Source organism: Medicago sativa, chromosome 5, assembly GCF_051527215.1.
Source record: "Medicago sativa cultivar Bolivia chromosome 5, Bolivia_mono, whole genome shotgun sequence".
Lineage (NCBI taxonomy): Eukaryota > Viridiplantae > Streptophyta > Magnoliopsida > Fabales > Fabaceae > Medicago > Medicago sativa.
Window position 1 is genome coordinate 33,615,497 of NC_140753.1, and position 20,633 is coordinate 33,636,129.

At 31.6% G+C, this 20,633-nt stretch overlaps 1 protein-coding gene across 1 annotated transcript; it reads left to right on the plus strand.

Annotated features, from left to right (window-relative positions):
* Positions 1-1,992: 1,992 nt before the first annotated feature.
* On the plus strand, positions 1,993-18,124 carry LOC146921921 (agamous-like MADS-box protein MADS2). Its single transcript, XM_085715145.1, has 8 exons — positions 1,993-2,288; positions 12,584-12,665; positions 13,708-13,769; positions 13,887-13,986; positions 14,836-14,877; positions 14,966-15,007; positions 17,554-17,684; positions 17,756-18,124. The coding sequence occupies exons 1-8, from the start codon at positions 2,104-2,106 to the stop codon at positions 17,850-17,852; spliced, it is 741 nt and encodes a 246-aa protein (XP_085571271.1). The 5' UTR covers positions 1,993-2,103; the 3' UTR covers positions 17,853-18,124.
* The last annotated feature ends 2,509 nt before the right edge of the window (positions 18,125-20,633 follow it).

Here is a 20,633-nt window from a genome sequence, read left to right on the forward strand (position 1 = left end):
TGTATAATTTTTTTATTTTTTTATGGGGTACACGTGGCATTTATGATTTTTTTTAAAAAAATAAAAAATTATTAAAAAAAATTTGAAAACGAAAAAATATTACAAAAAAATGAAATAAATTCTTGAAAAATAAAAATATTCATAAAAATTATTAAAAAAACGAAAATAATTATGGAAAAATTAATAAAAATGAAAAAATCTAGAAAATTTAGTAAAAAAAATCTGGAAAATTAAAAAAATCTGGAAAAATCTGGTAAAATGAAAAAAATCTAGAAAATTTAATAAAATAAAATCTGGAAAAATAAAAAAAATGAAAAAAATTAATATATTTCAAAAAAATTCATATTTCCATATTATTTTCAATAGCGGAAAAATTAAAAAATTCCGGAAAAATGAAAAAAATTCATATTTTTTTTCGAAAGTAAGAAGTTTTATTTTATAAAAAAATGAAAAATTCAGGAACTTAAAATATTTTGAAATTTATAAATATAATAAGAATAGAATTAAAAATGAAAGTTCAGATTTTTCTTTCGAAATTTAAAAGTTTGTTTTTTTTTTATTTTTTATACAAAAAATCAAAATATTGGAAAGTATTTTCATAATTAAAAAAACATAACATTAGACCATGAGAGTAGAATTAAGGGCTTGTTATTCAACAGTATAACATGACTTATATACCGGTGTCAATCAATATCCATTGTATCATGTTATTCATCTAGATTATATTTTCGAATAAAATAAAATTCTAGAAATTAGTTTTCAAAATCAAAATAATTAAATAATAATAATATATTTTCAATTTTTTATAATTTTAATTTGATTCAGATTTTTTTTTAATTTTTTTGAAAATTTTGATATATATTAATTTTTTCATTTTTTAAATTTCTCTAGATTTTTTTATTAAATTTTCTAGATTTTACCAGATTTTTTAAATTTTCCCAGATTTTTTTTATTTAATTTTCTTGATTTTTTCATTATACCAGATTTTTTTATTAAATTTTCCATAATTATTTTTGTTTTTTAAATTTTTTAATCATTTTTATTAATTTTTCCGTTATTTTTTATTTTTTCATTATTTTTCATTTTTCCAGAATTTTTTAAGAATTTTTTTAATTTTTTTAAAAAAAACATAAATCCCACGTGTACCCCATAAAAAAATAAAAAATAAAAAAAATTATACAGTCAGCGCGTCACGTCATCTGACAAAAGTGACGCAGTATGCCACATCAGTAAAAATGTACAGTCAGCTGGCCTAGAGGGGTTTTCGAAAACATAAAAATTTTACAAGGACCGAATCCAAAATTTTTTTTTACAGGGGGCAAAACCAAAAGTGACCTATATTACAGGGGGTAAAGGCTTATTAACCCAAAGTAAAATAAAACAAAAACAAAGAAATAATGGGGAAGTGCATTTAAACTGGGGTAAGCATATTATATTACACTTTATAATATTACACTTATAGTGGCAATTGCATCATACACGCATCCTAGAATATTACTCCCTCCATCCCTCAATAAATGACCTAGTTGACAATATAAATTATTGATTTGAGATACTTTGATCATATTTTTCTACTAATTCACAAAGATAAATAATATCATTTAAGATGTTGGATTCGTATCGATGAATATTTTTAAAATAGTAAATTTTCATAATTTTTTTAAGTATAGAATTGAAGATATCAAAGATAAAACATATGCATAGGTATGTGTGTCAAAGTCAATTAGGTCATCTATTGAGGGACGGAGGGAGTATATTTTAAGACCAACGCAGTGGTTGGTACATTTTTTTTTTTTTTTTTGCATCATACTAACTTGTGCTAGGATAGATAGCAACTGCGTTATCTTTATAGAGGAGGTTACTTTCACCTATTTTGAAAAAGGGTTAATGTATTCTCTATATCTTCCTTTACTAAACAAAACCTTTAACTACCAGACCTAAAGCACATATCATATATATAATATATCATCATAACCTTACACAAACAAACAAGAGGTAGAAGAAACTTTTTGCAGAAAATAGTCTACAAAATATATTTATTCTGGTATTCTGAAAAAGCAATGTTTATTTTGTCATAAAAAAAATATATAAAGCAATAAAATAATGGGTAGGGGAAAGGTAGAGCTGAAGAGGATTGAGAACAAAATAAATCGTCAAGTTACATTTGCAAAGAGAAGAAATGGGATGCTCAAGAAGGCTTATGAACTCTCTGTACTTTGTGATGCTGAGGTTGCTCTCATTATTTTCTCTAGCCGTGGAAGGCTCTATGAGTTCTGCAGTGGCACTAGGTACATGAATCTTGTTATTTTATTTTATTTTTTGAATTATTCTCTTGTGTGACAAATCTTTGATACTAATTATTTTCGGATCTTTTTTTTTTTTTTCTGGGTCTGGCTTGAGTTGTTTAATTGATTGCTTAAAAGATTATATCCTGTTGGTGATAAATTTGTGCACATAATTTTCATCATGATATATTTTTTATCTCTTTTTTTGTTTATGGTCTTTTATGTTCTGATTCTTTGGGTTGGATTTGATAAGGGAGTAACTAGATTGCAGCCATGATGAATTTTATCAAATTATTTCTTATTGTTCTTTCTGTTTATGGTTTGATTCAACATTTAGTAAAAATATTTTTAAAAAAAATTAATGAGAATAAACTGACTTTTATTATAATTATTTTAAAAAAAATTAATGAGAATAAACTGACTTTTATTATAATTTCGTTGTCATATCTAATTATCATAAATTAAACCCTTTCATGATATATCTGCTTAAAATCTACAAATTATGAGAAATTTAATCCTTTTATGATATATACGCTTAAAATAAAAAATGAGATGAATGGTTTTTGTATATAATTATTAGTAGTATTTGTCCAAGTAGTAAATTATTTTCAATTGCAGATTTCTAAAACTAAGTTTTACTTTTTAGTTTTAATTATGGAAAATTAAAGAAAGGAAAACTGTCTGGAAGAGGGAGGATGGTCTCCGTTTATGCAGCTTCAAAATTTTATAGAATTGTTGAAAAAATAATAATTCAAGTCTTTTTTTTTCTTTCTTGTCTCTAAGTTGAATAATAATTAATATTCCTAAGTGAAGTCATGTCTTTCATGTTCTGTAGGTCTTGAGCAAAATTATTTTTGATTTAGAAACATGTATGTTTCTTATCTTTGATCTTTGATACCCTTGCGTTTTAAGGATATGATTCTTTATTTCTTTTCCATAGAAAGATAAATTAGCATTTGATCGTACAAAATTGTCAAATAAAAAAATTTATCATTCAATTTAAGGGATGATATTAATTAAATAATTTATAATTTTTTTATAAGCATGATTCTTTAATAATTGAGAAACAAATGTTACTTTTGGCTATTTGTTTGTCCTGTCCAAAGTTCAATGTTGATCGGGCATTTGTTCTTATAGAACCAAACCTGGAAAATTTCGACGAACAATGTTTTCTTTTTTCTTATAGAACCAAACCTGGTTTCTTTTTACGATGAAATTTCTATTTAGCTCATTTAAAGGCCACTAGCAGATTTAAAATCAGAATCTTCCTTCATATCCAAATCATATCTTATCACCATTATACCAAATTCTTTGAGTTAATCAAAATTGTTTACGAATAGAACTCTTTTTATAGTTTATTTGTATATTATTTTTGTTAAATAATAAATTATTAGACTTGTGATATTGAACATTTTAGATTTTTAAGTTAATAGTCTAGTCGATTAAGTATTATTTTATATTATTTTGTAGCTTTATTTTATTTTTTTTGACAAAATAAAAATCAAATGAGAAAAAAAATACTTAATAATTAAACCTCAGTACATCTTCTTATTGTAATACTTAAGAAGTCAAGCCATTGTAATCTCAAATCATATTTAATAATCCCAAGATTCTTATGGATGGATATATTCCTTATGGCTTTTGGTTGAGGAATACCTCTAACTAAGACACAATTACAAATAAATAACATATAGACAAACACACAAATAAAAATATAAAAGAAGAATGATTTTTGTTTTGACAAGAAAAAAAAAATCACAACACTTAACATTATTTGATCATTTTCTCTCTTTTTTTTCATTTTTTTAGACTGTGCCCAAATAAATTTTTCTCCACAAACATGATTGATACTCCCTCCGTTTCAAAATATAAGCAAAATTCACTTTTTAGGTTCATTCATTTACTGATGTATGTGGTCTATATTATGTACCACATACATCATTAAATGAATGAATCTAAAAAATGAATTTTACTTATATTTTGAAACAGAGGGAATAGATACTTCGTTCTCATTGGACTTTACTTTTATGTCTGAATACTGATCACATCAATGGAAAATTCTACACACACATAGTTATTACTCCTTTCGTTTCAAAATACATGTCCAATTTTTGCAATGTGCACTATTCACTTGACTTACTTTGACCATACTTTGTAACTAATGTATAGATACAAATATTAGCATGTAAGATGTTGTTTGATTTGTCTCGACAAATATTTTCAAAATATTTAATTTTTATAATTTTTTACTTTAGATAATTAAAGATATTAACGGTCAAAATTGTGCATTGACATATGTGAAATGGTTGACTTGAACATGTATTTTGAAACGGAGGGAGTAGTTATTAATGTCAACGTACGACTTTTTGCTGAATTAAGCAAATATTATCATGTCCTTGAACTTGAAGTCGAGCAAAAGTAATTAATTTTATGTTATATATATAGGACGTTTCTTTAATTGGAAAATACTATATTTTTTTTGACTAACTGATAAATATTTTTGGGAAAATGATAACTTGCATTCTTAATGTTAAAGTTAATGAATCAAATAGTTTATTGAGATGTGTGTATTACATCTAATCTTTAATTTTTTAATAAATAGTAATACACAATTTTAAACAATATTTCTTCTTTTAAATTTTTTAACATGTGTCATAAATGCGCAAGTTAGCACTTCTTGTATTTTTGTATCACTAGCTGACATTACTATTAATTACCGGCATGCACACCAGGATAGAAACAGCAATAGGAAATAAGGAGAATAATGAAGCAATTAAAGTTGCACAACCAACGCTTAAAACACTAATAGCACCAACTATTCCAAAGCTAACAAATTCAAAACATCCATAGCATAAAAGCCACCAATACTCGGAAAATACTTGGGTGACATTAATTCACCGTGACATTAAATCTGGGTCACACAAAGGTGTTGTGTTGTGTGGCCCAGATGTGTTGTATGTGTTGTGTGACTCAGATGTTGTGTGACCCAGATTTAATGTCACGGTGACATAATGTCACCCAAGTGCTTCCCCCAATACTCAAGAGGTACTCAAAATAGAACTTATAAATGATCCCGTCTTTATGGTTTATACTATTTCCATTTGATTTATTATGTGTTTCTTGGCTGTTTAAAAAACAAACAGTTGCTGCCATCTAGTAACATCCACCTGAATAGTCAAACATCCAAATATCTCTCACTAATAGCCAACAATTTGCAAATTAGCAACCATAACCGAAAAATCCAGCACCAAACTTGTGTTTAGTTAACTATATAAGTGGGTCCCAATGAATGGTAAATATATCAAGTGTGGCTAGCCAAGGGTTGATTAGTCTCTAGGTAAACCATATAACATGGACTGATCCACCATATGACTTGTTTTGTTGTGGCTATAGTCACACCAAAGTTTTTCCAAAAATGATTACTTGGACCCATACGATATATGCACAGAAAGTTAATTATTTTAATGACTAACTAGATCTTTGGTCAGTGGGATGCCTGGGCTAATTATGCTTTTGAAGTAAGAATTCTCCAAAATATCTAAGGATATCCAAAAATATTAGAAGCAAGTGCCTATATAAAATTGGAACACACATTAAGATAAAAAAAAAATGATGCTACTCATAATGATATGTTTTTGTCGTATATAAGAAATATATAAGAATAAAATTTTCTACTTTTTTTTTTAAAGAATATATAAGAAAAAGAATTTATTCTAATTAGAATGATACAATTATTACCTACAATACATCTAAAATGGGTTGAAAGATGGTTGTTGCAAACTGATGCTCCTGTTAACAATAGAATATTTCAAATTTAACAATAAATATTAATAGTGAGCAATATGAATTCAACAAAATATAATAATAATAGTGAATTCATTAGTAGGAGGAGTCAACTCTTTAACATTATTACTCATTCTCTTACGTTGCAATTCTCTTTTATTTATCTTATCTAGGTCCATTTTTTTAAATAGTTATTTTCTGTTGTAAACATATTGTCAACGAATAATACTAGAGAATTAAAAATGGTCAAATCACAAATACTTTAGAAGAGTATAAATTATAGCAGTAATATTCATACTTTAGTGATAATGTCAGTAATATATAACATGTTTTATGAGTATAGGATTAAAACTATTTGAAAATAAAATTCATAATGTCATAAAAAAGGGATCTATCAAGTTTTTTTACAAGATCAAGAATCTCAAAACACATCAAGTCACATAACCAGTAACACCTAATGAAGGAGAAAAAATACCACAACATCTACTATCTACTATATATATATATATATATATATATATATATATATATATATATATATATATATATATATATATATATATTGTTGGTAAAACTGCATTATCATATATAAAAATATAAGATGGTTATAAATTTTTTTTTAATAATTTGTTAAACTTTGATAATACATAGATGGTAGATGGTTATAAAAATAAAACTGCATTATATATATACACAAATTTACTATCTTATATAAAATTATTATAAATTTTTTTATAAGTTCTTGACAAATTATAAAAATAAAATTGCATTATATATATAACAAATTATAAATATAAGATGGTTATAAAAAAAATTTATAATAATTTTATAAAATTTACTTAAACTGCATTATCTCAGTATATAATAATAGATGGTTATAAAACTGCATTATCATATATAAAAATAAAAGACTAATCCATCACATCTTTGAATAAATTTTTACCTAAAATACTCATTAACTAAAAATGAAATAAAAAACACCTTTTTTTGAGTCATTAATGGCAATTGCTAGGGTTTGCCTAGCATGAGCGCCGCCCCTCCATTGTTCACCGTTACAGCTTGCCTAATTCAATTATCCAATTGCTTGTCTACTGATTGTGCTTGTTGTTGATTGCTCCAAAGAAACCATTTCAGTTTTTTACAACAATTCAACACCAATCCAATTGGCTTACGTAAGTTAGCAACAACACCAATTCAATTAGCTTCCTCCACTCTTTGTTACGTGAAAGCTTCCTCCACCGTCAATTCAATTAGCTTTTTTTTGGATCAGCTTTCAACTTCTACCATTTTTTTTCACGATCTCAGCTGTCATGTTTGACTGGCAGGCTGAGTTGTCGCGTCCAGCACCCCTGCCCACAGCTGCGAGGGCTGCAGTACCTCCTGTAGCTGCTGCACCGCCGGTCTCTTTTGCACAGGCTCTGACCGGCTACAACACAACGACATCCAATGAAAATCTGCCTCCGCCTTTAATTAGAGGGGAACAAGTTAGCATCAAAATCACGCAAGAAGTTTACGAGAAAGGAACGGCAGTATGCAAGCATAACTTGCGGGGATGATTGCTTTTGAACAAAGGCGATAAACCGTATACAAAAAAGGACATTCAAACAAAACTACAGAAAGTCTGGAAAACGACAGCCAACTGGAGCATGACGTCGTTAGGTCGGGGCTATTATGAATTTTTCTTTGCAACTGAGAACGACAAGAGAAATGTCTGGGCTGCGGGCACCGTAAATTTGAAACCTGGTGTCCTACGGCTTTTCGAATGGGCTAAGGATTTTAACATGCACAATCAACACAATTCCCATGCTCAGGTTTGGATTCGACTCATGGAGCTTCCTCAGGAGTATTGGATGGAGAGAACCCTCCGTGAGATTGCAAATGCGGTTGGCACCCCGCTGCTAATAGACAATACGACTACCAATCGGTTGTTTGGTCATTATGCTAGAATTCTTGTAGATATGGATTTTACTCGCAAGATCTTTTATGAAATTATTGTTGAAAGAGAAGGCTTTGCGTTTCCTGTTGAGGTTGTTTACGAGCGTATGCCGGATTTTTGCACACATTGTCAAAACATAGGCCATGCCGTTACTGCTTGTCGGTGGCTCTACCCTCGGAAAGAAAAGGATAGTAATGCAGACAAGGAAAAGGTAGTACAAGGGAAAAAACAGGTTCCAACAAAAAGAATTGAATGGATTCCTTTAAAGGATAACCCTTCCGGAATAGGTTCATCTGCAGCATTTCAACTACCAACTCCGCAGCCAGATCCTTCAGTAAATGTGGAAACCCCCCCCCCCCCCACAACAAATTCAGCAGCCACATGATGTATAAAGTGATGTCGCACAACTGCATCAACACTCACGTGATGTTCAGCAACCAACTGATGTTTCACAACAACATCAGCAGTCACTTACTAAGACAGTACCAGCGCGTGATATCAACTCTACTGAAGCATTTTTACAATTGGAGGCCAACTTGTGTGCTGATGAGGCCGAAGCTCAGGTTATGACTTTCACCTACGAAAGAAATGTTGACACAGAAATTCATCAAGAAAGGCTGCCCAACACATCCGTTCATGTACTTGAGGAAATCATTGAATCACAAGATGATACACAACAGGGTTCTGCAGATGGTGCCACTGTCGCAACACATCAGTCATCATTTATGGATGTTATGGCGTTGGAACATTCCGCAAACATGCAAACAAGGCCAACTGATACAGAAGCTAATTTATGTGTTGAAACACATGATGTTAATAATATTCCTGTGGGTCCTGCTCCATTACAAAGACAAGAGGTACATCCTAGTAAGAACATCCAGCATGGTTTAGATTTGTGGGAAAGAGTCCGAGAGTATGATGCTCGATCAGCAGCTGAAGCTGCAGCTAACGCATCTGCAGGCTTTATGCCGGTTCTTACAAGAAATCAGAAGCAGAAACTGAAGGTCCAACATGTTCTTTCAAAGAAGACTTCTAAATCCAGTGCACGAGGTGACACTAAATAAGGTTGGCTTATATGGGTCACTCCAGTGTTGGTGTAGTCTGGCTAGACACTCTTCCTTTTGATTTAAGGCTTGATTTCTATAGGGATAGATGTGGACTTCCAAATTACAGATTACCTTGATCTGTTTTTTGGTTGCTTTTTATTGTTTCTTCTGTTTATTTTCTGTTTCATTTCTTTTTTTGTTTTTTGAGGGTTTTGGTCTAGTCCCCCATCCTTTTGTAATTATTTTTCCCCCTTTTTTAATAAATTTTTTAGAGCGTGGCGGCATAGGATGGAGGTCTCTCGGGGTACCAACCTAGTTGGGATGTCGATGATGCCTCTTGATGTCTGTCTACGTTCCTTGCTTATCAAAAAAAAAAAAAATGAAATAAAATTTATATATACAATAGCAAGTGAGGAGCGTTGTCGATATGCTTACAAACAAATTTTATAATAATTTGTTAAACTTTTTTTGTTGCGGGAATTTGTTCAACTCTTGGAGACTTATTAGTATACGGGAATTTGTTAAACTCTTGGAGACTTATTAGTATAAAATTTTGTTGGTCATTGAGCATGAGCTATTGCTTTCAAAATATTAATAATCAAACCCTTAGATAATTTTGACTTCTCATTTTCAAATTAGATAGATTGTTAAACCAAAATATTTAAATTATCTGCTTGTTGATTCTATAACATTGTACCATAACCAAAAATACATATTAATAAAAAAAACCAAATATCCCTAATAAAACAAATACAGTTACTAATACTATCATCTTTTAAAGAATATTTTTTTTGACAAATCATCCTGTAAAGAATAATTTGCAACCTTATGCATGATAAAAACATAAAAAAGGAATAAAATTAAAAAATTTATAACAATTTTTTGCCTAAAAAATTTGGTTAGGAGTCTTAACAACTTTTATATATAAAAATACAAGATCATTTTAAAAAAAACAAAAAATGAAGAAATTTCCAATAACTTTTCCGCCTCCAAAAATTTGCTTAGAAGACTTAACAACTTTTATATATAAGATAACCAAAAATACATATTAATAAAAAAAACCAAATATCCCTAATAAAACAAATACAGTTACTAATACTATCATCTTTTAAAGAATATTTTTTTTGACAAATCATCCTGTAAAGAATAATTTGCAACCTTATGCATGATAAAAACATAAAAAAGGAATAAAATTAAAAAATTTATAACAATTTTTTGCCTAAAAAATTTGGTTAGGAGTCTTAACAACTTTTATATATAAAAATACAAGATCATTTTAAAAAAAACAAAAAATGAAGAAATTTCCAATAACTTTTCCGCCTCCAAAAATTTGCTTAGAAGACTTAACAACTTTTATATATAAGATTAGATGTTACAGGAAATTGCCAGCTCATTTTGTTCCAATTACTCCCTTCGACTCACAATAATCATCTCTTTACCATGTTTTTTTTTTCTCAAAATAATTGTCACTTTAGAATACCAATGAAGCATTTATTATTATTATTATTATTATTTCCATTATGATACCCTTATTTATTGAATTTCATCCAACTTAACTACTCCACTAACTACAATTAATAAGAGTGTTTTAGTAAATGATACTAATTTTATCATCGAAATCAACACAATTAATTATTTCCTTAATAATCGCGCACAAATGAACCTAATATTATTTATTAGAGACTGAGAGAGTAATAATTGTTAGAGTTACAAATGATCCTAGGTTAATTTTTTTTGAAGGAAAAAATGAACCTAGGTTAATAAAACTAGCCCAAATAAATTTGTTATTTTGGGTAAAATAGTAGGGAAATGTTAACTTGTGCCCTTGGGACACAAGTTTAGAAACTAAAAATGGAAACTTCTTTTTGGAAATTGTACATTCAATATATTAAAAGTTTGAAATTTTGTCTTTTCAATACAAAAGTTATTTTTTAATTCCATTTTTAGTTTCTTAACTTGTACCCTTAGGGCACAAGTTAACATGACCCTAGATAGTATATATAGTATATAGTATTTAATGATAAACGCTCTTTTGCTACTTATATTTGCTTTCCATTGTGAATCCAGTCCTGCCATATAATTAATGTGTTTAGGTTTTTTGTGGATATGTGGTGGATGATCTCTAGGTAGTCCTAAGGTATTAGCTCATTGTTGTTTTGTTGAAACTTCTCTGATCTCCCTAACACCTTATATAAATGCATGGAGAACATGATTAATTTTTGAAGAATAGCTGCATAGCTCTGAAACTGAATCATCATGGAAAATGACAGACTAGGAATCATCTTCATGGCATTGCTTTTCAGCCCTATTAAACTGTGTTTGTTAATTATCAGGCTTTTCAGCCCTTTATTACCAAAATTTTTTTTTATAGGATTGCTTGCATAATTAGTCCACAACTTGACCAATTAGAGTGTAATTTTTGGTGAAGTCATGTTTTATAGTGAGAATTGGCATTAGAAATTTGAGAGGCAAGAGTAGTGTTATTTTCTCCTCGAAGAACCCAAATGTCAAACGTGGATGAATTAGTGTTAATAAAACTCTATATATTCGAAATGACTCTAGCAACGAAAAAAGGGTGTTTTTGTTTATTTTATGAATGGATACAATGCCCATTAAATTGTAACATTAGATAGACTGTGTTTTGTACCATGATTTTTTTGGGTTTTAGTACAACTTGCAATGGTCTCATCTATCAATATATTTATTTTATTTGCTGTTTAAGAAAAAACTAGGGTCATGTTGGTTTGAATCCTACATACAACATTGCCCTAGAATATTTGTTATAACGAAATAAAAAATATACCATGTATAATTCATGGTTGTAGCTTTTGGAGGAATGAAGTGAGAATTTTTGGGTCCTTTTGCTTGACTATTATTATTTATTTTTGGGTTAATTATGTTTCTAGTCCCTATAAAATAGCGACCTTGTAAGTTTAGTCCCTACTTAATTTTAATAGCATTTTTAGTCCCTATAAAAAAAATTACTTATAATTTTAGTCCCTGCTAAAACAAAGTTTGATTAATTATCCTTAAACTCTTAAATTTTTGAACGATTTTTTTGAGACAAGATTAGAACACTATGAAAGGTTCGTTTACTAAAATTTAGAATTTTCTGACATGAAATGAATTAAATATGAATTTTTTAAAACGACAAAAGTTAAAGATAAAAAGTAATAAAATCTGGATGTAGAAATCAAATTTTGCAATAATTTTTTGCGGACGAACTTTTAGTAATGTTCTAAACATGTCTGCAAAAAATTGTTCAAAAATTTAAGAGTTTAAGCATAAATTAAACAAATTTGAATTGAGTAGGGACTAATACTCAGTGCAGAAAAACAAAATTAGGGACTAAAAATGCTATTAAAATTAAGTAGGGACTAAACTTACAAGGTCGCTATTTTATAGGGACTAGAAACATAATTAACCCTTTATTTTTTTATGTCATTTATATGTTCTTAATCATTTTATCCTTCCATTTCCTTAATTTCAAAAAATATATAAATAATTATGCTAATTTCTAGCTATGGTTTTAGCATGGCCAACACAATTGAACGATACCAAAGATGCAGATATGGAGCATTGGAAATAAACCACCAACCTGAAATTGAGACACAGGTGTTCTTTTTTCTTGTTTAGACTTTAAATATTTTCAAATGGATAAATAAGCTATCAAATGTAAGAAAATTGCTCTTCTCCCTTTTGTTTTTGCTCATTCTCGTACCTAATTGAGTTAACTCATGTTGAAAATAGTCGAACATGAGTTAACTCACGTTGGACATTTTTAGGGAAATGAACAATTCTAAATGAGAGAAGAGCAACTATCCAAATGTAAACATAATTATACATGTATTATAACCAAATAGTATATCTAGTTGAAAAAAAATTATACGACTAGAAAGGAATATATATTTACAGGACTAAAGTTCACATAGATCTAAATCCCCAAATTTCATAAACATTAAATTTCATAAACATGAATGTTCACTCGATTTACAGGACTAAAGTTCACAAGGCTTCATTCCATTTTAAAAATAATTGAAAGTGAGAGCCGAGAGGAAGAAGATGAAAGCTTGCTGACAACCAAATTGAAAAAATAATTAATATTCCAGATTCATCAAGTACCAAAATCGAATTTAAGAAAGAAATAAAATGAATTTTGGTGACAAAGTTTTAATTTTTTGAGAGCTTCACAAATCCTCTCATAGACCATCCAAAGTCATATTTTGAACCACAACATTCTAATAGATATCACATGGAGTGTCTTGTTATTTGGGGAATTAGTTACTTTAGTCCCTGAATGGGGAACGATTCGTCAATTTAGTCCCTGAATGCAGATAAATTGCAAAAGAGTCCCTGAATGTAGACTTTGTTAGTCAATTTAGTCCCTGAATGCAGACTCCGTTAGTCAATTTAGTCCCTGAATGTAGACTTCGTTAGTCACTTTAGTCCCTGAAATTGACCATGCAGGGACTGTTTTGCATATTATCTGCATTCAGGGACTAAATTGACGAATCGTTCCCCATTCAGGGACTAAAGTGACTAATTCCCCCTTGTTATTTATTTGTTTTCTTACAAATACAATTTGCAAAGACCTAGAACACACTTTATTGGCTTTTGGAAAACTCTAACATGCATGTATCATCATGCCCTTGAATAGAAGCGCTATCAAGAGTATCTCAAGCTAAAATCAAAAGTTGAAGCACTAAAGCAAAAACAGAGGTACAATGCTTGACCATATTTTGGAATCCATGATAGATTAGGTTATTTTATTCAAGAGTAGATTTGAATGCTAGATATTGGTTGTATGAAAATAAATAATATATCTTCATTCTGTAGGAACATTCTTGGAGAAGAATTGGAGCAGTTGGATATCAATGAGCTTGAGCAGATAGAACGTCAGTTAGACTCTTCCTTAAAGACAATCAGGTTAAAAAAGGTATGCAAAAATAATTTGGAGTTGTATTATTTGAACAACCATTTGATTGACAACGTTTAGGACAACCTTAATTTTACGAAGAAAATGAGGTATTGATGCAAAAACGAAAACAATAGAGAGAAAATAAAAACATAACGTGAGTATGAGAGAGAAATGATGTTGTATGTTGGAGTAGTTATTAAGTAAAGATAAATGCCAAAGTTATTGTAATAGTTGAATTAGAGTGGGAGACAATAGTCTTAAAATTGTAGTGTGATGTGAGCTTTAGGATAAAAGAACATAGTTGTATTCCTGACTCAAATTGTTGACACTACTCTCAACCCTATTTCAATAATTTTTACAGCTAATGTTGAGTAATATTTTTCTAATACATGTTTTCCTAGTCATGTAAATGCAAAGTAGAGCTCCTACGTATGGAAGCCATATGATACGAGGTTCCACATTCCTTTAGATTTATGAATTTATGAAGGGTCATGCTAACTTGTCTTCTAAGAACATATTTCTAAGAACATTTTTAGTCCCTACTTAATTTTAAAAAGCTAAAAAAAGTTTATTGTAAAAGATAACTTTTGCATTGAAAATATAAAATTTTAAACTTTCAATACATTGAATATACAATTTCCATAAAAAAGTTTATGTTTAGTTTTTATACTTATGTCCTATGCCACTAGTTAGCATTTCCCATTTACGAAAAGGAGAACCCTGGGATATTAGAACCAAACTTGATTTTAAACCCTAGAATCCATCATGTTAATCATCATAAATAACTAATATACGATAGCATACCTGAATTTATGATTGTACCTAAATATTCATTAAGAGAGGTAAACCTTGTTCCTTTGTCTCCAGACACAACGTATGCTTGATCAACTTAAGGATTTGCAAAGAAAGGTAAACCTTGTTTGATTTTCTATATCATGCTTTTGTATATAGTATGTACTTAACTGGTTTCCCAACTTGCTTTTTGATGGACAATCAGGAAGAGATGCTACTGGAAACTAATAATATTCTGAGGAATAAGGTATATAGAACAACTCTATACTAAAGTTTTATTTAGATATGATGCTGATGTTCAATCCTTGTAGATCTTTCTTTAAATTTATTAGTTTATTAAATTTGAATGCCTTAGCAATTTTTGCAATATGCTTTCTTTTATAAAGACCAAAGATTCCTAAATTTGACAGCTACAAATTGTAGCTAGAGATTGCAACTACCTGCATCAAAGCTAGAGATTCCTTTGAGAGAATAACATTTTCTTATTTTTTATTGAGAGAATGTTTTGCTTTTTAGACTTGATTTACGAATGAAAGTATCTCTCCTTTTGTAGGCTCCAAGAGAGGTTACATACTCTTTACATTCAATCCACACCTACCAGCAACTCATTTCATAGTATGAATGTTTGGATTAGACGTGAGACTGACAAAATCACAGAGGCCTCTATGATTTTGAAAAAAATTAAATTTGTAGCTTCAACAAAATCATGGTGTCACCGTAATTTTGTCAATCTACTAATTTAAAAAAAACGTTGAACTACAACACTTGAAACAAAATGACCTTAACACTTGACCAACCTAATGAAATTGAATAGTATACAGCCAAAAGGACACACTTGAGTCATCTCCAAACCTGGACTGAGTACCTTTTTGCAGTATTTAATAGATGTTTACTCTATCTACTCATAAGTATGCAATTCATTTTAGTGTGGAGTATGTTGACTCCAGAAGTAGCTCTGATCATGAGCTGCTTTTTAATAACCAAAGATCTCTCTCCACATTCCTTGGGTGAATTTCTCCTTATTCCTCTCCTGAGGGAGTCTTTAAAAGCTGTTAGTCAAATATGTTAGCTAAAAGACTTGGTTTTTTAATGAATAAAATTATCTCTAATAATCAATTAGCCTTCAATAAAGGGAGAAATCTAGTTGATGGGGTGGTTGTGCTTAATGAGGCGGTAGATCTAGCTTAAAGGGAAAAAAAGGAATGTCTAATTTTAAAGGTGGATTTCGAGAAGCCTTATGATCTGGTGAGTTAGGCATTTCTAGCCTATATGTTTACGAGGTTTGAATTTGATGATAGAATGAGAGGTCGGATGAGAGCATGTGTATTCTCAATTTTGTTGTTTTGGTTAACTGGAGTCCAATTAAGGGGTGGCAATTAGTAGGTGGCTTAAACAAGGAGATTCATTGGTTTTTTTTTTTCATTTTTATTGGTGGCGGAGGGATTAGGAGCTTTGATGAGAAGGCTAGTGGAGTTAGCGTATTTTAATGGTTTCTGGTAGCTAAGTCGGAGGTTGTTATCTCTCATTTGCAATGCATGGACGATGCATTATTCATAGGGAAGACTTTTGTGGAGAACTTATGGTCAATAAAGGTGATCCTAAGATGGTTTAAATTAATAACTTTTTTAAATGTGAACTTCACGAAAAGTATGTTGTTTGGTCTACTGGTTGGAGCGAATCCTAGAAAGGCATCTTCGTAAAACACAATGGGCTTAACATTATCTACAATCATCTATATTCAATTTTCTTCTTCCGTTCTTTGGTGGGGACAAACAAGTGGTATTAAAGGGTAATTTTTTCATGGATATTATTATTGGGACGCTTACAAACAAGATTCAATTTGGGTTCGAGATGGGTGTTTCTTGGAAATTTCCCTCCAAGTTGTGCTTGTGCTTAGTGTGAGGGAACTCCGGAGGTGGAGGAACACTTGTTTGTAAAATGTAGCTTTGCGAGTACTATTTTGTATGAGATTTTAATTTTCTAGGTATAAATTTGGTGGTGCACTAGGACCTAGGTTGCTTCTTACCTTTACTTCTATGGTGGGGAAAGGGAAGGGTTTAAGTGGAATTTTGTTAATTTGGTAACAACGTTGTGGCTTATTTGGAACGATCAAATTTTCAACTAAAAGTATTCAAAAGTGGAAGAGGTTGTAGATTCAATCAAAAGGCTATAATGGAAATGGTTTTTAGGTTGGAAATTGATTACTCCGTGTATCTATTATGAATGGATTAAGTTCCCTAGAATGTCTTCTAAGGTAATTTGATCTTTATTGTGAGTTTTGGCATAAGATTGGTCATTTTTTAGGAGGGCGAAAACTACTTATACTTCATCGATTGTAAGGGTTTAGTACCCTCTATAGTTATCTCATCTTATTCATAAAAAATTTATTGCTATTTAAAAAAAAATTAACAATGAATTTTACTAATCTATTAAACGTTGTTAAAATTCATTTTTACTTTTACAAGCTTTATTATCAGTCAAATTGAAGTGCAGAAATAAATAAATAAAAATGATGTGAAAGTCTTCATCAAAATGAAATACAACAATTATGGGAAAATAATGAAGTACCAATAAATATTTCTTTTCCTATTGATGGGACTCATGGGAGTAACTGAGAAAAGGTAGGGTCCAATTTCATTTTACATTTGAAATTATTTTGTTTGTTTTATAATTTTGTGTTGGTAAAGAATTGTTTTTTTATATTGCTTAAAACTATTCAAAAGTTTAATTTTGTTTTCATTGGGTGGCACATCATTTCATTAAGTTTATATAATGTCCTTGTGAATGTCATAGTTGGAGGAAATTAATATGAACCTTCAACCAACATGGGAATCTAGGGAGCAAAATGCAACCTATAGCGGCCACCCTCACCATTCCGAGGGATACTATGAGAAAGCACGTTGCGATAGTACATTGCAAATTGGGTAATGTTTTTCTCCCTAATTGTTGAAATGTTTGTTTTTTCAAGAAGCTCATTTTTCATTCTTATATACAGCTACAATTATTTGGCATTGAATGAATCAAGTGGAGCTGCAGGAACCTCGTCTCATAATGCCAATGACTTCATATGGATGGATGAACTGAATTTATAAATTAGTTTCATCAATGATTCTTAAGAGCAGATTCATATTAGGCTATAGATGAAATTAAAGGCTATAGATTCTTAAGAGCAGCTACAATTAAAGCTTTTGTTGTCGCCTAAAATAAAAGGCTATAGATGTCATGCAACATAAATTCTTATTGAGACATGTTTCTTTGAGGAATTTGGAAAATTCTTGCCAAATTCCATTCATCCAAACTATATTGATTAATCATGTATAACCTACTTCTTTTAAACTTAATGAGACACTTAAGTTTTTAAATATGGGAAGCTATTAAGCATGTTATATAGGGCCATTCTGATTGGTGTTCAGTCCTTGCATGTTTTACTAGCATGTTAACTCATTGGACTATTGTTTTGATGGATGCTAGGAAGACTTCTCTAACACTCATTTTTTTTTTTTTTTTTTTTTATGAAAATTGCTCTTAATTAAGCAGCTTGTGGTGTTCTCAGACACCCGAAATGACGTATTTGCCACCAACGACACTTAACCATTCGCTATACAAAGGCGCGCATCTCCCAAGTAACCGCCTCCATCCGCTTCTAGAAACTTCTAGAAAGCTCCCAAATACCTAAAACATCCTCGTTACTTGCTGCCTAAGTAGCCACAAATCAGGCCCATGGAGGGCTATAAATACAACCCTTGAGAGCCTTCTCAAGGCATCCAATAATCAGTCTAAACCCTAAAATACGATACTAAACCCTAGTATCCCTTATTGTGGTTTTTGCAAGTACAGTTGGCGTCGTCTATGGGAAGAGGTAAAACTGACCTTTACCACGTTTCTGAATCGCAAATCGTTATTTGGAAACCCTAACCCAAAAACCCTCTAAATCGTAGAACACCTCTGTGATTTGGAAATCCAAACCTTTCACATCCAAACCCTAAATCGCCCAGATTTAGGTAACCAATCCAGCCATCCTCATGGAAACCGCTGAAGATGTCAAGACGTTGAAAACTCAAATCGCTCAACTTGTGGAACAGAATGAAGCTCTGCACGCCTCAGTAGAAACCATTCAACAGAAACAACAAGAAGAGAAGGATGAATCTCATCATGGCGAGATGGAGGACCCTGAGCCTCAACCCCTCTCGGATGAAATTTGGAATGCACCCGTCCCAGAGAACTTCAAACCGCCTCACCTTTCATCCTTCGACGGAAAGAGTGATCATATGGAACATATCATGACGTTCAATACTTGTATGGCTGTCATCGGAGCCGCCGATTCCCTCAAGTGCAAACTATTGGCAGGAACTCTCACTGATGCCGCCCTACGCTGGTACATGAACCTCCCACGGTTCTCCATCATGGGTTATCAAGACAAGACCAGGAAGCTTATCCAACAATTCTCAGCAAGTCGACACAAGAAGGTGCCCGCTACCAGTCTTTTCAACGTTCGTCAAGGACAAAATGAATCGTTACGAGACTATCTAGCCAAATTCAACGACACCACCATCAAAGTAATCAATCCCAACCAGGAAGTATTCGTATGAGCTTTTCAAAACGGATTACGAGCCGAACATTTTAATGAGTCACTAGCTCACAAGCCCACGGATTCCATGGACGAAGTCATAGCCAGGGTCGAATGTTATATTAAAGGAGAAGAAAGCAACACAGAGAAAAAAGCTAGAGACGCGAAGGAACGCATCACCACCAACTCAAAGCGAAGAAACTACTACCCGCCGGCAACCAGAGATAGGGCGACGTTAAAAAAGCCAGAAAGGCGACCTTACATCCCTTATGGAACTAAGCCTCGATTCGACGACTTCACTCCGTTGAATGCCCGCCCAGAGCATATCCTAAGAGAAGTCCACCATGCTAGACTGATCCCAAATGCGCATGCGCCTAAGGGACCAACCATGGGAGCTGACAGAGATGGGTGGTGAAAATATCATCGAATTAGAGGCCATGATACTGACTCATGCATTCACCTCAGACAAGAAATTGAAAAGTTGATATAGAACGGCAAGTTGTGTGGATATGCCAAAGAAAACAACGGTGAAGATCAAAGGAAGATAGAGAGAGATCAAAAACCCAAAAAAAAGGGTCAGACGAAGAACAAAGGGACAGACATACGCCAGGTATTGCTTTGTCAAGAAAGCAGCAATCAAACTTTCGAGCGAGAGGCCGATATTACTTTCTCACCCAAAGACTTTCAAGATATCATTCCTCATCACGACAATCCAATGGTAATAACCGTACAAATTTTCAAATGGGATGTAAAGAGAGTGTTGATTGATCCGGGAAGTTCAGCTGATATCCAGTATTACGACACTTTCAAAAAGATGGGCTTGGATTCAGAATAGTTGCAATCGTTTAAGGGAACTTTAGCTGGATTCACCGGCGAGCAAGTGCATGTGCGTGGATACATCACTTTAAAGACAACCTTTGGCACCGGCTCCGAGCAGACAAAGGTCGCCGGGGCATTTTCGCATTAATTCCGAGATAACAAAAAGTCACCGGGGCATTTTGAACAATATCCTCTCGCATTATTCCGAGCCGACAAAAGTCATCGGAGCGTTTGGATTCTTCACAATAACTGCGAACAAAAAAAAGTCATCGGGGTGTTTTCACATTAATTCCGAGATGACAAAAAGTCACTGGGGTGTTTTCAAAAACATCCTCTCGCATTATTCCGAGCCGACAAAAGTCGCCGGAGCAATTGGATTCTTCGCAATAATTTCGAGCAGACAAAAGTCGCCGGGGCGTTTTCGCATTAATTCCGAGATGACAAAAAGTCACCAGGGCGTTTTCATCAATATCCTCTCGCATTATTC

Excerpts from the sequence above, each read along its gene's own strand:
- LOC146921921 (XM_085715145.1), top strand. The coding sequence starts at position 2,104 with ATGGGTAGGGGAAAGGTAGAGCTGAAGAGGATTGAGAACAAAATAAAT. Across the intron at positions 2,289-12,583 it reads GAGTTCTGCAGTGGCACTAG|CATGGCCAACACAATTGAAC; the intron begins GTACATGAATCT and ends CTATGGTTTTAG. Across the intron at positions 15,008-17,553 it reads ATAATATTCTGAGGAATAAG|TTGGAGGAAATTAATATGAA; the intron begins GTATATAGAACA and ends TGAATGTCATAG.